Source organism: Notolabrus celidotus, chromosome 14 (assembly GCF_009762535.1).
Source record: "Notolabrus celidotus isolate fNotCel1 chromosome 14, fNotCel1.pri, whole genome shotgun sequence".
Classification (NCBI taxonomy): domain Eukaryota; kingdom Metazoa; phylum Chordata; class Actinopteri; order Labriformes; family Labridae; genus Notolabrus; species Notolabrus celidotus.
In genome coordinates, this window is record NC_048285.1 from 33,468,029 (window position 1) to 33,482,582 (window position 14,554).

At 42.6% G+C, this 14,554-nt stretch overlaps 1 protein-coding gene across 2 annotated transcripts; it reads right to left on the reverse strand.

Moving 5' to 3' along the window:
- Positions 1–6,597: 6,597 nt before the first annotated feature.
- On the reverse strand, positions 6,598–13,167 carry LOC117825987. 2 transcript variants are annotated; one of them, XM_034702008.1, is made up of 7 exons: positions 13,049–13,167; positions 11,870–12,081; positions 11,470–11,623; positions 10,395–11,378; positions 10,004–10,162; positions 9,533–9,628; positions 6,598–8,043 (listed from the first exon to the last, which is right to left on the reverse strand). In XM_034702008.1, the coding sequence occupies exons 3-7, from the start codon at positions 11,470–11,472 to the stop codon at positions 7,729–7,731; spliced, it is 1,557 nt and encodes a 518-aa protein (XP_034557899.1). In that variant the 5' UTR covers positions 11,473–11,623; positions 11,870–12,081; positions 13,049–13,167; the 3' UTR covers positions 6,598–7,728. The 2 variants fall into 2 exon arrangements, with proteins under 2 accessions (XP_034557899.1, XP_034557898.1); XM_034702007.1 differs by lacking the exons at positions 11,870–12,081; positions 13,049–13,167 and having other exon boundaries at positions 11,470–11,752.
- Between the last annotated feature and the right edge of the window lie 1,387 nt (positions 13,168–14,554).

Consider the following 14,554-nt stretch of genomic DNA (forward strand, 5'->3'; position numbering starts at 1 on the left):
CTCTTTTCTTAGACCTTTCTGGAGTCCCTGAGCTCCCTTGTCTCGTAGGTTCCTCTTCATCTCCCTCTATCCCTCTCTCCAACACGGTCTCAGCAGATGTGTGTCTAACATGAGTCTGGTCCTGCTGGAGGTTTCTGCCTGTTAAAGGAAGTTTGTCCTTGCCGCTGTAACTTGCTAGATGCTGCAAAGTGCTCTGCTCATGGTGGATCTCTCCTGTCTGTGAGATGGGACTGGATCTGATCCGGACTTGATGTTGGGTCTTTGTGTAACTCAGAAGAGGCTACACCATCTTCAATACTTTTTGTCACTAGACAAGAGGACTCTGTCCGTTCCCAAGTGTGCAATTGCTGAGTCCCAGAGTTTGTATTTGGCTTATTGAGCAGTTGTGTTTCATCAAATCACCAAAACTTTACTTTGCAAACTGTTGGCTGAAGTTATTTTCCCAAATTAGCATCAACCAATCAATAGCCTGTCTCTGTCTGCCTGTGTTCCTGCTCTTGTACTTTGTTATTGAGGAACATAACATTAATCACAGACACAGTGCTAGTTTATTTTAATGAGATGTTCTTTATAAATCAAACGGTTCAATAAACACTGAAGGCTCTTGTTTGCTCTGGAGGAGAGGAAGCAAGAACGAGCGACAGAGAGAGAGAGAGAGAGGGAGAGAGGGAGAGGTGCTGCCTTAAAAACAGAGCCCCATTCATCATTTTGGGAGTGCCGCCTTAAAACTGCGAAGCATCCATCAGCCTATCAGCAGCCGTCTAATGAGCATCAGGCCACTTCATCAGCTTCAACACAATCTGCCCTCTCATTCATCTCGGAGCAGGAGGCCTGTCTGTTAATGTCAGCTCTGATACACAGCAAACAGCTAAACACACACACACACACACACACACACACACACACACACACACACACACACACACAGAGCTATGTCGCCGGACACACTCATAACTGCACATTAACTTGCATGAGCTGAACCCAAACTGACTCTGTAGCTGTTATATTTCAAAACACCACCTCCACTCGAGCAGCTAAGTCCACCTGAAGCTGTTTTCACACACTCACTCACTAAACCCCTAATAACTTCCCAAAATGTCCCAGGTGTGCTGCATGCATACCTGCTGACAGGAACACATCCTGATAAAGGAAAAGCCACGGTAAACAGATGTGTGAACACAGTGGATGATGTTTAGGTCATGCAACCTGTGCAAACTTGAAGAGCAACTCGTAACAGGACAAGTTGAAGAGGGAGAATCATTTCAAGACAAAGGACAGTGAGGATGTTTGCATGCCCCAACTCTTTTTTTGGCCTCTGCAGCATCAGGCCCATGTCCAGAACAAAATGACTTGCAGCCAAATTCCACCAGATCCATGTCCAGTCCGTCTCCGATCCATCACAGCTCCGGATCTGATGGGTTTCTTTTCAAGTCAATGTGTTAACTTCCACTGGATCTGCTCCGTTGTGTTTCGGCTGAGTCTCTGATCCGGCAGGTCAGAGTCCTCCGGATCAGATACACAAGACTTCTATTGTTCCTGGATGCCGGAGCACAATGCATCAATGCCAGAGCAGATGGAGTGGGACAGGAAGTCATCCGGTTAATTTTCAGAATAAAACACTCTGTGTTATCACCAGATCGTATTTCACCTAACTACAACAACAAACCAAAGTCATGATGAGCGGAGCCAGGCCTGGAGTCAACAGGTCAGAGGTTTTCAGAGGACCAGAAAGACAACATGGATGAGGAGAGGAGGAGGAGGAGGAGAATCCTTGATTCAGTGATTACCGTGGGGAAAACCTCGGTCACATGACTCCAGCTGTCCGGTGGTCCTGCTCCATGCTGTGTTCTGAAAACTCAACCGGTGGGTGTTGATGGATGAGAGAGCACGGAGCCGGACCGCAGCAGATCTGAGACGGACCGGACATGGATCTGGTGGAAGTCCCATGCATATGAGATGGATGGAGATGCAGCTACAGTTATCAGCAACAGCATCGCCTTTTGACCAAACAATGTTAACAAGCATTACAAAACATAGCCTCACTTCTGCAGGGATACTCTGTCAAACTGTGGATGTCCTCCAATGAAATAGAGAGTTAAATATGTCACCTTTTATATTCACTTGGGGTATAAGTTCTGCTCCCTCCTGCAGATTCATCCCCAGAAATCTTTGTCTTCATCATTCAGGATCCAGATTGAAAAGTAATCCTCATCCAGGTTCCATTACAACCTCATCATTAAAGACGTATATATTCCACAGCATGTCGATCTGTGAGTCTGTCAGTATTTAGACTGATCCAAAGATTACCCCTCCTCGAGTCCAGTTGTCCAGACTTAAATCTGCCCCAGTCTTTCCCGGGTCTCTGCCCTGCTTCTTTAATACAACAGTGGATTGTGATGTCAAATAGAGAGTCTCTGAGAGCTGCATTAATCATCCTAACATCCTTCAGCGGCTCTCCCGGCTCTCCCTGAGTTCTGAAAATGTACGAGCCCTCGAAAAACCCCACAGCCATGAAACCCGTCATCAGTCTTCTGCACTTGGACTTGATTGCATCAGGATGTGTTCCTGCGGGACGCTGGCAAAATTAAACACAAGTGACTCCGGCTCAGGCAGGCTGGGTTTTTGAGGCTGCAGGGCAACCGTCGGCTTGTCTGACAATGTTATTTTAACTTCGGGGCAGAAAGTCAACTTTACTCATTTATCTCTGTCTAAAATGGATCGGAGGCGTCGCTGTCGCTTTGGATTTGAGTTTACTGAGACAAAGATGAGCAGAAAGGGTCTGAGGATTTAACTTTAAAAAGACAGGAGAGCATGACGGTGTCATGAACATAGATGAATCTGTGTGTACTTTACCCTGTCCAGTTTAAGGCAGCCATCTTTCCTGTATATCAACCTTATAAGTGCTTCAAACACGGGTCCACTTTCCAGTCCTAGTTTGTGTCCTCAAACCCAAACTACGCTCAACATTGCTGGTCACAACCATGCAGACTAACCCCATATTTACACAGGATGTGCAGCATCGCAGCGTTCCCATTACAGTCAATGCTCATGTGTACACAGGGCGCATCTCAGGTCCTTCTCGGGAGCGTGCCCCCACGCCGCTCTGCCAGAGATACGCTTCGAGGCTATTTTCGACAGAGCCCGCGACCAGCACGTGTCAATCTGCACAGATAGGAACAACCTGGACAGGAAGTCAGACACAGGGATCGCATGCAACATCCGCCAACTTCAAAATAAAACACCATATACAGACTCCTGACTGTTTAAAGATCGTTTAGATCAGGAATACTCATCATTATGGATGTAAGCTACAAACAGCCACATGTCAGTGATCCAGGTCGACTACAACAGGACTTTAAGAGGATCACTGAGTCAGAAGGTAACAGGACTTTAAGGTGATCACTGTGTCAGAAGGTAACAGGACTTTAAGATGATCACTGAGTCAGAAGGTAACAGGACTTTAAGATGATCACTGTGTCAGAAGGTAACAGGACTTTAAGATGATCACTGAGTCAGAAGGTAACAGGACTTTAAGATGATCACTGTCAGAAGGTAACAGGACTTTAAGATGATCACTGTGTCAGAAGGTAACAGGACTTTAAGAGGATCACTGTCAGAAGGTAACAGGACTTTAAGAGGATCACTGTGTCAGAAGGTAACAGGACTTTAAGATGATCCCTGTGTCAGAAGGTAACAGGACTTTAAGAGGATCACTGTGTCAGAAGGTAACAGGACTTTAAGATGATCACTGTGTCAGAAGGTAACAGGACTTTAAGAGGATCACTGTGTCAGAAGGTAACAGGACTTTAAGATGATCCCTGTGTCAGAAGGTAACAGGACTTTAAGATGATCACTGAGTCAGAAGGTAACAGGACTTTAAGATGATCACTGTGTCAGAAGGTAACAGGACTTTAAGATGATCACTGTGTCAGAAGGTAACAGGACTTTAAGGTGATCACTGAGTCAGAAGGTAACAGGACTTTAAGATGATCACTGAGTCAGAAGATAACAGGACTGTAAAATGATCACTGTGTCAGAAGGTAACAGGACTTTAAGATGATCACTGTGTCAGAAGGTAACAGGACTTTAAGATGATCACTGTGTCAGAAGGTAACAGGACTTTAAGATGATCACTGAGTCAGAAGGTAACAGGACAACAAAGGAGAGCAGAATTATTCATATTAAACTAAACTTGCAGAAACAAAACTTTATATTTCTGCAGCATACTCAGTGATGATTAAAGCACAGTGTAATGGAATACTCTCCACATGATTCAACCACAGAAAGGCTCTGTGACCTTTTGTTTGTATGTATTTCTCTCTATACTGGACCCTGCTGATCCTGGCTGCTCTGAGCTGGCGCTACGCTCCAAACACGCGTCCTGTGTTGCAGGGTGCACGCCGTCGGATGGAGCAAACACGCTGTGCTGCCTTAATGCAACGCGGCACATCCTGTGTAAATTGGGGGTTAGGAAGGTATGAGCTAACGGAGGGTTTCATCTGTCAGGCTGCAAACATGTCAGATTGGTTCATGTTGTTTAGGTAATACATGTAATCTGGATTATACTCAGGTCGAAAAGGACAACAGATGTTCAAACAAACCATCTTAATAACAAATATGTCCTGTTTTTGCATCTATGAGCTAAAATAATATGTGTTTATATTGAAGGTTTGAGCCAGTAATGGATCTGCACCACACCCCTTTGCAGATTCTGGATCATTAGAGACCGGCCAAGATCTGCTTGCCTCTGTAGTCCTGATAATATAGTAGATTTGGATCCAGCACAGTCTGTCTTTGTTCTATATATTTGAACTGAAAGAGTCGTGTTGTAGAAATGTTGCAGAGAAGTCCAGGTTGTGTCCGTGGCCTCTGATTCTGCAGCAAACACTGTTAAATCCCAGAGTTACCACAGAAGCCTGTTGGTTTTATTAAAAATGGCTCCTCTGGGGGTGTGAGCACGTGTCTGTAATGACAGGCGAGCACTGAAAATGCCAGGTGACATTTAGTAGGAAACTTGGCAACAAGGGTAATTTCTCTTGTGAAGAATCAAGATCCTCAGTGGCAGCTAGTGGATAATTGGGAGAGAGACAGAGAGAGGCGGAGAGAGAGAGAGAGGGAGAGGTAATAACGGTTTGAGGCTGAGGGAGATAAACTCGGACTGAGGCAGAGACAGAAAGGAGGCAGCAGGAGGGTTAATCCCTCTGTTGGTTTGGACCGTAGACTGTATAGAAGAAGTGGTTTTAGCCTCTGGTTCCAATTAAGTATGCCGGTATGGATGATCCCTGACCCTGCAGGTCCTCCAGGTACAAGACGGCTGCAAAGATGTTTGATTGTAAAGAATCAAGGAGTAAATGAGCCTCCTTCTCAGTTTGATTTATTACCTGAGTAAACATGTCCTTAATGAGTTTATGGTCTCAGTCTATACCCTCAAGTCTGCTTTAATACGGCCTGATCCTGTGAGTCCTTTACTTCCCAGTCTCTATACTTGTTTTAAAACCTGTTTCCCACAAACCCCATCCGTGTCCAGATTCCTGTCACAGTAACTGTGAGTTTGCTCAGTCCTGAACCACTCTGTCCTCTCGTGCAAACACAGTCACTTCTGGCTTCAGACTTCAGGGCTGATGCCTCTTTCAAATATGCACTCCTGAAAGTATCTGAACTTTTTTTTTTTTTTTATGGCGCAGAGCTCCTGAAAACTTTAAAAGTGACTTCTTCACTCATGTCCCTCTGAGCATGAAGTCGTCCATGTCAGACAAAGGGAGGGAGATGAATCCCAGGAGGCAGGACTAACATTAAAAGTTCTACAAGGGTGCACCCTCGTTTCAAATTTGTCATGACAGGTGCGTGTGACCTGTCCTGCACGCCATGTGCAACATGCGAGCAACAGCAGGTTATTTTCAGTGAAGCCCTGAAGGCTGCATTGATGTAGAGTCGTCCAAATCAATAGAATGGATATCTGAAAATGGATGGAGCAGACGCTGAAGCTGAACACCAACAACACTACCTCAACCGCAGACTCTAGCAGATCATAGCAAGATTATTTAGACACACTTGGACAGGGTCCTCTTTACAGAGGTCTTATTGCTGCTAATAATGTTATTAAAGACTCATCTTGTCTGTACAGAGGTGCAAGAGGTTCATTTTGCAGCTCATGTTTTAAAACAGAGAATGCATGCACCGTAAAAAATAAAGAGCTATGAAAACTCAAAAATTCTAGGTAACTGGCTGCAATAGATTTTTGCGTTTTGAGTCCAACTAAAACTCTCAAGTTTTGAAGAAAACTACATAAATTTAAGACAACAAATGATCTTTTGTTGAGATAACAAATGATCTTTTGTTGAGATAACAAATGATCTTTTGTTGAGATAACAAATTATCTTTTGTTGAGATAACTCATAAATTAACTTTGAGATAACTTCAAATTTAGATTTTTTAAACACTTAAAATTCAGCAGTCTCAACTAATTATTTTTGTTTCAGATAAGTTACCTTTCAAATGCATCAAAACTCAACATTTTGAGTTGTACTTGCTGTCAAACATGAGCAACTAAAACTTTTCTATTATGCCTATATATGATACAGATACAAATAATACTAGTTCAATAAAACATGTTTATTTAAACATTACATACAATATTCCAGCAGATATGCAGGAGGATGAATACTCTATAGTGCAAATACTGTTGACTGCACACAAAAAAAAAGATGCAGACTGGTGTGGACATGTTAAAGGGATAGTTCACCCAAAATTCAAATTGCACTCATTATCTACTCACCCTCATGTCGACTAAGAGCTGGGAGAAGTTTCAGAGTTATCCGTGGCTTCCCAGCCCTTAGTCGACATGAGGGTGAGTAAATAATGAGTGCAATTTGAATTTTGGGTGAACTATCCCTTTAAAAGAGTCCAAACTACACCACGGTTCAAAAGCACTGTAATAACAATCCTGAGCTTTGTATCTACCAATACAGGTGCAAGTACACTGCACACAAACAAAAAGATGCAGACTGATAGACTGATCCTAAAAACATCCTGGTTTGAAGAAACATGTTAAAACAGTCCAAACTACAACAGTTTAAAAGCACTGTAATAACAATCCTGAGCTTTGTAACACCATTATAAATAGTGCAAATATGCAGGAGAATGAACTCTCTATTTACCAATTCAAGTGCAAGTACACTGCACACAAACAAAAATATGTTGACTGGTGTGGACATGTTAAGAGTCCAAACTACACCACAATTCAAAAGCACTGTAATAACAATCCTGAGCTTTAGTAACACCATTATAAGTAGTGCAAATATGCAGGAGAATGAATTCTCTATTTACCAATACAGGTGCAAATACACTGCGCACAAACAAAAAGATCCAGACTGATCCTAAAAACATCCTGGTTTGAAGAAACATGTTAAAACAGTCCAAACCACAAAGCACTCTAATAACAATCCTGAGCTTAGCAACACTAGACGGTGGACATTACTTATACATGGCAGTTTTAGCTTCAGATGATGCTTTCCCCCCCTAATGTTGACATTTTTAATCAAGTGAAAAAAAAAAGTTATTTTCTTAAAAAAAAATAAAAATAATAAAAAGCCCATTTTTGTAGAACTGTGGAAAAATAAGGGATGAGTCCTTTGCTTGCAAAACAGGCCCAAAAGCCAGCCAACATAACTAAAAAATAAAAATAAAAAAAAAAGATGGGCTTGTAAGGCCTTGTTGTTGTCAGGCTTCTTACAGCAAGAGCTTTGTTTTCAGGCTCCGCACGCGCTGTGAACAAGAGGGTGTAAGCTCCATAAAGATGTGCTGCACTGCTTCAAACGTATATCTCAGATCTCTTGGGAACTCTATGTTCAATGCATAAAGTAGGCCAAAGAGGTAAGCTAGGGCAGTGGGAAGGTCTGGAATGTCTTCAAGCACAATAGTCTCCTCCAACACCACAGCAATGCTGTTAACAGTTTGAAGCGAGGCTGGTGCACCATCATCCACGAACACGGTGAGCACTCCCATTTGGACTCCTTTTGTTTGTCTGTCTTTTGGATCGGTGTCCTGTTAAAAGCAGAAATTCGGCCAGATTTAATATAAACCCTGTTACTGTAAGATAACAATTTAATTAAATTTGTGTAAAAGGATATTATTCTGTATGTATGCATACAAGTCTGTCCCTGCTGGAAGTGATATAAATCAACCCCTGGAGCAACTTTAGCCATAGCCTACAGTTGAAGACAATCTTGTGTCTCAGCCTGAGTAAACCTGTAGTTTACAGTTATTGTACTACACAGTTTTTTGCCTGTGATCCTGATTGCTATTCCTTTGTAGATGTGCTGTAGTTGTGAGACTACAAGTGTTAGAGAAGAACTATGATTTTTGCCTAAACTTTGTTTCATTTTTACCTTAAAGGTTGGATATGGATAATGTTTATTAAAAGCTATATTTTTTTCAAAAATAATACACCCAAGGTGTGTTTAGAAGGATGCAGAATAATTGTGGCTCATTTCTCTGCTGTTTCCCAAAGCCTCCTTCCTGTCATTTACTTTTGTTTTCAATAAAGCCTTTTTATAATCAATTGGTCGATCGATGGATTATCAAATGCATGTTATGATGCGTGTATTTGTTTAGTCTGATCTGTCATAAACAAGAGATTACGGGGCATGTTTGTGTCACAGAATCCACCACCACTGAAACGAGAGTTGTTTTTTTTTTCCCCGAGACGAGAGCTGTGACACCGGGTCCGAGGCTGTGTTCGCAGGTTTGGTTTTCAACAGTGGTGTGTAAGGCAGAGAGCCTCCAATCTCTCTGTAACAAGCTACAAGTCATTATCTAATTTGTCCAAAGCTGTTTGATGGTAAAAATGAAAAAGAAGGAGGCTTTCTGCCTTCCACCTAGCGTCTCTTGGCTGAAAACCAACCTTGTAAGATCAGAGCCTCTGACCCGGTGTCCCAGCTCTCGTCTCTGCGGCACCGCAACACAAACGAGTAATCCGTAATATCTTGTGATGGATAGGACTACACCAATACACACATCGTAACACATCAATAATATTTAACGTTATCCAACCCTCCAGGGATTACTTTCTGGCTGGCTTTGTTGAACACAAATGCACATGGAGGAGAGGAGGGTTAGCAACAAGAGAAGCGACTGGGCTAGCCCTTTATTCATCAACAGACTGTGACCTTCATTCACTTAGAGTACTACTTTATTTCCGCATTTCTAGATATGTAAGGGACATTGCTACCATAACACTGTTAATCGAGTACAGTTTGATTTCTGCTATTGTTCAGATGATGGTCAGTAGCACAACTACCATTCAGGTGAGAATTGCTCAGAGCAGGAAGAGCGCTTGTTAAATGCTTTGTTACGACAGCAGATGGTGCTACTGGGCCATGTAACTCAGCTTAATGGCTAAAATATATGGAAGGTTGTTGATGAATACAGTTTTTTGGGAGCTACAATCCAGGGTGTGGATATTTCATCTTTTCGATTTTCTAAAGTTATACATAATGTGCACTTTGACCAAAAACAAACATTCTGTACTCACCAGGCATTTCAGGAAAAGCTTCTCTGAAGTGTCACGGAGAAAAAGAGGTAGACCTTCTAGACATGCTCTACTTCGATGCATTGTGATGTCAGATGTCTGGAAATTGGTCACAGGAAAGACATAGGACATTTGGTTAGAAACATTGCAGCTAAGATTTATTTGTCACTAGTTTAACATGTCTTATAATAATAATAAAAAAATAATAATAAAAAGGTTCAGGTTCTGTTACAACTACATAGAACAATGACATGTTAATAAAATGATTCAACATCAATCTGTTAAGCTTTCATTAAATTAGCTAAAGAAACCTCAACCACCGAAGTGTAATCAATAATTGGGTTCAAGCCTAACTCTAACCCCCTCCCCTCTCATTTGGAACCAGCTCTCACCGTGGGCCGAAGCCACTCTCCACTTTTCAAAACAGGCTCAAAACCATAATCAAAAATAAATTATGTTATTACATGAATTCACCTGTTCATCAAGAACATCCAAGAGGCTCTCCATGTCTTGTCCGAAGGCCGCTTTCCTGGCACGATACAGTTTGAGTAGCCGAGGACAATAGGTGTCTATGGCTGCTCTAAAGCTCCCCAACAGGTCCTTGGTAGTTACACGGTAGAACTCTCTGCAAATCTGTGGAGCATGAAAGAAACAAACAAAAAAGAAAAACACACACACACACACAAAAAAAACACTCATAAATGCAACCAACCCAGTTTACATAGATTTTCTCTTAAATGTTAAGTAGTCAGTGCTTTTATTGGCAAGGATGCCCATGGTGTTACCCACTAAATTACTCATTGTATAAACAATAGTTTTGTGATATCATATAGTTAGCAACTTTTTCACACACACATTTACTAACCTGTTCCTCAAGGAACAGCGCAGGCCATCTCTCCTGGATTTCCATGACCATGGGCTGCACCTCAATAATCTCCTTTCTCCGGAGGGAAAATGTGAGTTCCATCTTCTGACTGATAAGTTCCATGTCTTTCTGCTTCTTTTTGGTTTCATCCACCAGAACACATCTTTCATCTTCTAGAGTGTCATCATCAAAGTTTTCTGGATGATCAGGCAAATGATTGACTTCGCCTCGCTTTGGTTTTTTCAAAGAAAAGCCACCTTTATCAGGATCTTCAGACCGCCCTCTTCTCCTGTTTACACTGACCTCATGACAACCAGCCTGCCGGAGCTTTGCTCGGTAATTCCCAAGCTTGTACTTGATGCTTGTTGTCCAGCCATCATATCCTGTTCCACTACCAGGCTCCGTGAGGCATGGATGTTTGCAGATAAGTTCAGAAGCAACTGATTCAATTTGACTTTTATCAGGGTAAGCTTTGAGAGCAAACATTTCTTGTGCCAGCTTGTCTAGAATTTCCATTTTTGCGTCTCTTGTTAGACTCAGACCTTTTCCAGTTTTTTGAAATGTCTCATTTCCCTTACGCAGCTTTAACTCTACATCATATGCAAATGAAGGAACTGGAAAAGGAGACGGCCACTCTGAAGCACTTCGCAAAATGGTCTGAACAATGGAGGATGTGCTGTGGGAAGAGCTAGGCGAACTGATACTGGCTGTATCAAGAGAAGAGATGGATGCTTGACTTGGTGATTTATCATCACTATTCCAAACAATGTGCAAGACTGCCTTTTCTGCAGGCAACTCTACAATGTCAATTAAGTTGCATAGTGCATTCTCAAAGTCTGGATCCTCATATTGTAAAGAGAAATCCCCTTCTAGTTCAAGTTTTTCCCGTAGTTCATCATGTAGTTGCTCCACAGATTCAGGGCGTTTAGTCAGCTGAACTTTCCTAATGAGTTTGGGGTTGATGTTTACACGTAGCAACAAAGCCTGTGAAGAAAGAAAGAAAGAAAGAAAAACATTTTATACACAAGCATGGTCAAACAATAATTATTGGATCATACACATCTATAGTACATACCATTACATTCAATGCAGTAGACACGCCCTTGGGGTTACCATCAACTTTCCAGCAACTTGGTATACAGTTAGGGGCTGGTAGGTCCTCAGGATTCAAGTCCTCAGGATCCAGGATTTCGACATCCACACAGCTAGTGTCAATAACTTCGTAAGACCTGTAGTGTTCCATAAACCAGGAGGAGAGCTTTGCGGTTACAAAAAACACTTTCTCAAAGTTGATGACAATGTTCAGAAGTTTGTAAAACTCAGGCAGTCCACTGCATTGCCCAGCAGAAATGATCATGCCTTTTGCCTAGTGGGTTCCATGTAAATGAACATCTTTGGTAAGGTTTACAGTATCTTGCTGTGGAAACTTGTTTTGAATTGCCATCCTGAGTTTTCTCTGAATTCACAAGACTCACAAAAAAAAGTGCACGTCTCCTCCCTTCTCCTTGTCCTGCAATGTGATCTTGTAAGATGTGTTTTCAGTGCCCCGTGGGTCCGGAAAGTGCACACACAGTCGCTGTAAACACAGGGCCAATTAGCTCCTCCTCCGTGCCTCAGACGATAGTGCTTGAAGAGACCCTCTTGGTTTGTGCAGGCAAAATCACAAAATTTGCACCTCATACGACAACTGCAACAAGAGATAAAAGTCCAGTTACTTGATAAAATAAACAAATAAATAACAAAATATACACTCAAAATATGTGCAGCATAAAAGACCCTCCATACACAAACTTGTCAGTCCACAAATTTATTGTTTAATTTAATATTTAGATTGTTTCTCTGTTGGTGCTGTCTCATAGTATGTATAGCATGTGTTGTCATACTGGTGGTATAAACTGATTAGATAGATATGGTTTCATTTTTCATATCCTTCACCTATCACTGTGGTCCAAATCGCATCACTGACAGAGCGTCATGTTTCCATGACAACCGCCCGGAACAAGACGAGTAGTAGGCCTATGTCATGTTTACATGACTCCCGATTGTAAAAACGAGTCTCTAAAGTAACACTAAACTTTAACATCCAAGACATACGTGCGCGGTACATCGCTCATGTGTAGCACTGCTCATTGTGTTTAATAAATGAGCTCCAGTTCGACTGTAGCCACACTAACGGAGCCGACAGAGCTAACGAAGCTAACGTAGCTTACTGGTAAACAGACGGACATTTTCGGTAGTATGGGAGGCTATCTGATACCGGGTATTGGAATCTGAACAACTCTAGTCCGGGCCAGTGTTATATTTTGATAACGTTTTGAGTTGCTAACAGGCTAACTTACCTTACACAACGAGTACACAGCCAACACAACCACAGGTAGCTAGTGAGCTAAGTGTGTCTGTGTGCTCCCCAGGGCCCACTCATAGTAGGCTGTGCACCCATTTGTTTATTTAAGTTACTGGAATATTTAAACGAGTCCTTCCCATACATGATTTATGCATTGAAAGAACTCTCTTTAGCCGTGAGAGGGATACTTCTCCGGATACCAATGTTAAAAGGCCAGTAAATATATAATAAAAAATAAAGTATATATAATAAAGTATAATCTACACGCGTGAACCCCGACTTTTAGTACCGTATTGAGAAAAATACTCACCTTGAGAGTAAAAAATCTCGAAGAGATGGCGGCAGCACATGGACACAGTGTGGTTGACGGTTGTGATGGAACCCCTGCAGATATGCATTGGAGACCCCCAGTTCTTGTTCTCTAGTTTTCTAGAACTTGTCCTGGCCTCAAATGCACAGTTTTGAGGCTTGCTGACTCAAATTATTAAGTGAGACCAACTTTGGCCAAGAAACTTGAAAAAGGTAGTTGGAATACATAGGTATATTAGTTTACAACACAACTCAACCTTTTTTTGTTTAGTTAGCTGAAAAAATATAGGTAGGCCAACAACTTTAAGTTTTCTTTTTTAGAGTGTGAGTATCCCTGCAGAAGTGATGCTGTGTTTTGTAACCAGGAGTTTGCTCAGTCCTGAACCACTTTGTCCTCTCGTGCAAATACAGTCACTTCTGGCTTCAGACTTCAGGGCTGATGCCTCGTTTAAATATGCACTCTTAAAAGTATCTGGACATTTTTTTTTATGGCACATAGCTCCTGAAAACCTTGTCCGGTGGTCTGGAAAACTCAACCGGACGAGAGAGCATGGAGCCGGACCGCAGTGGATCGGAGGCGGATCTGGTGGAAGTCCTGTGTTACTCCTGGCCTCATTTCTCACGGCCTGAGGTTGCTGCTTGGTTGCAAACTAGCATCCTCCACAAACACGATGATACTTGCATTGGATGACTGTTTCCTGTCCCTAATAAATAAACCATAAATAACAATAATGGTATCTCATAGGGGGCTGCACGGAGCTGCAGTGGGTATCGCTGTTGCCTCACAGCTAGAAGGTTCCTGGTTCAAATCCCCGGCCGGGCAGGTACCTTTCTGTGTGGAGTTTGCATGTTCTCCCCATGCATGCGTGGGTTCTCTCCGGGTACTCCGGCTTCCTCCCACAGTCCAAAAACATGCTCACCAGGTTAATTGGTCACTCTAAATTGCCCGTAGGTGTGAGTGTGTGCATCTACCAGTCAGGGTCCGGGAGGCAGACACCCTCTCTACTTTTAAGAGTAGGCTTCAAACTTTCCTTTTTGATAAAGCTTATAGTTAGAGCTGGATCAGGCTTGGACCAGCTTTTGTCATGCTGCTATAGGCCTAGACTGCCGGGGGAACTGGTGCACTGACACACTGGGATCCTATCCCACCCCCTTCCCCCCAACCCCCTCATCACTTACTTTAACTCTGCCTGTCCCATTAAAGTTACTAACCATAGACCTTTCTGGAGTCCCTGAGCTCCCTTGTCTCGTAGGTTCCTCTGAGCTGCCGTAGACGTCCTCCTGCTGTGGACGATCTGGACTCCAGCGGCAACAGCTTCTACGACTCGTCTCATCACTATCAACTCTCTCTCTTACTCCCCTCTATCTGTCTTTCCAGACCCAACACGGTCTCAGCAGATGTGTGTCTAACATGAGTCTGGTCCTGCTGGAGGTTTCTGCCTGTTAAAAGGAAGTTTGTCCTCACCACTGTAACTAGCTAAATACTGCGAGGTGTAATGCTCATGGT

Coding starts and splice junctions, on each gene's coding strand:
- LOC117825987 (XM_034702007.1), bottom strand. CDS start 11,751: ATGATCATTTCTGCTGGGCAATGCAGTGGACTGCCTGAGTTTTACAAA. Junction 11,379..11,469: donor CTACTGCATTGAATGTAATG/GTATGTACTATA, acceptor CTTTCTTCACAG/GCTTTGTTGCTACGTGTAAA. Junction 8,044..9,532: donor AGCTTTTCCTGAAATGCCTG/GTGAGTACAGAA, acceptor TGCTTTTAACAG/GACACCGATCCAAAAGACAG.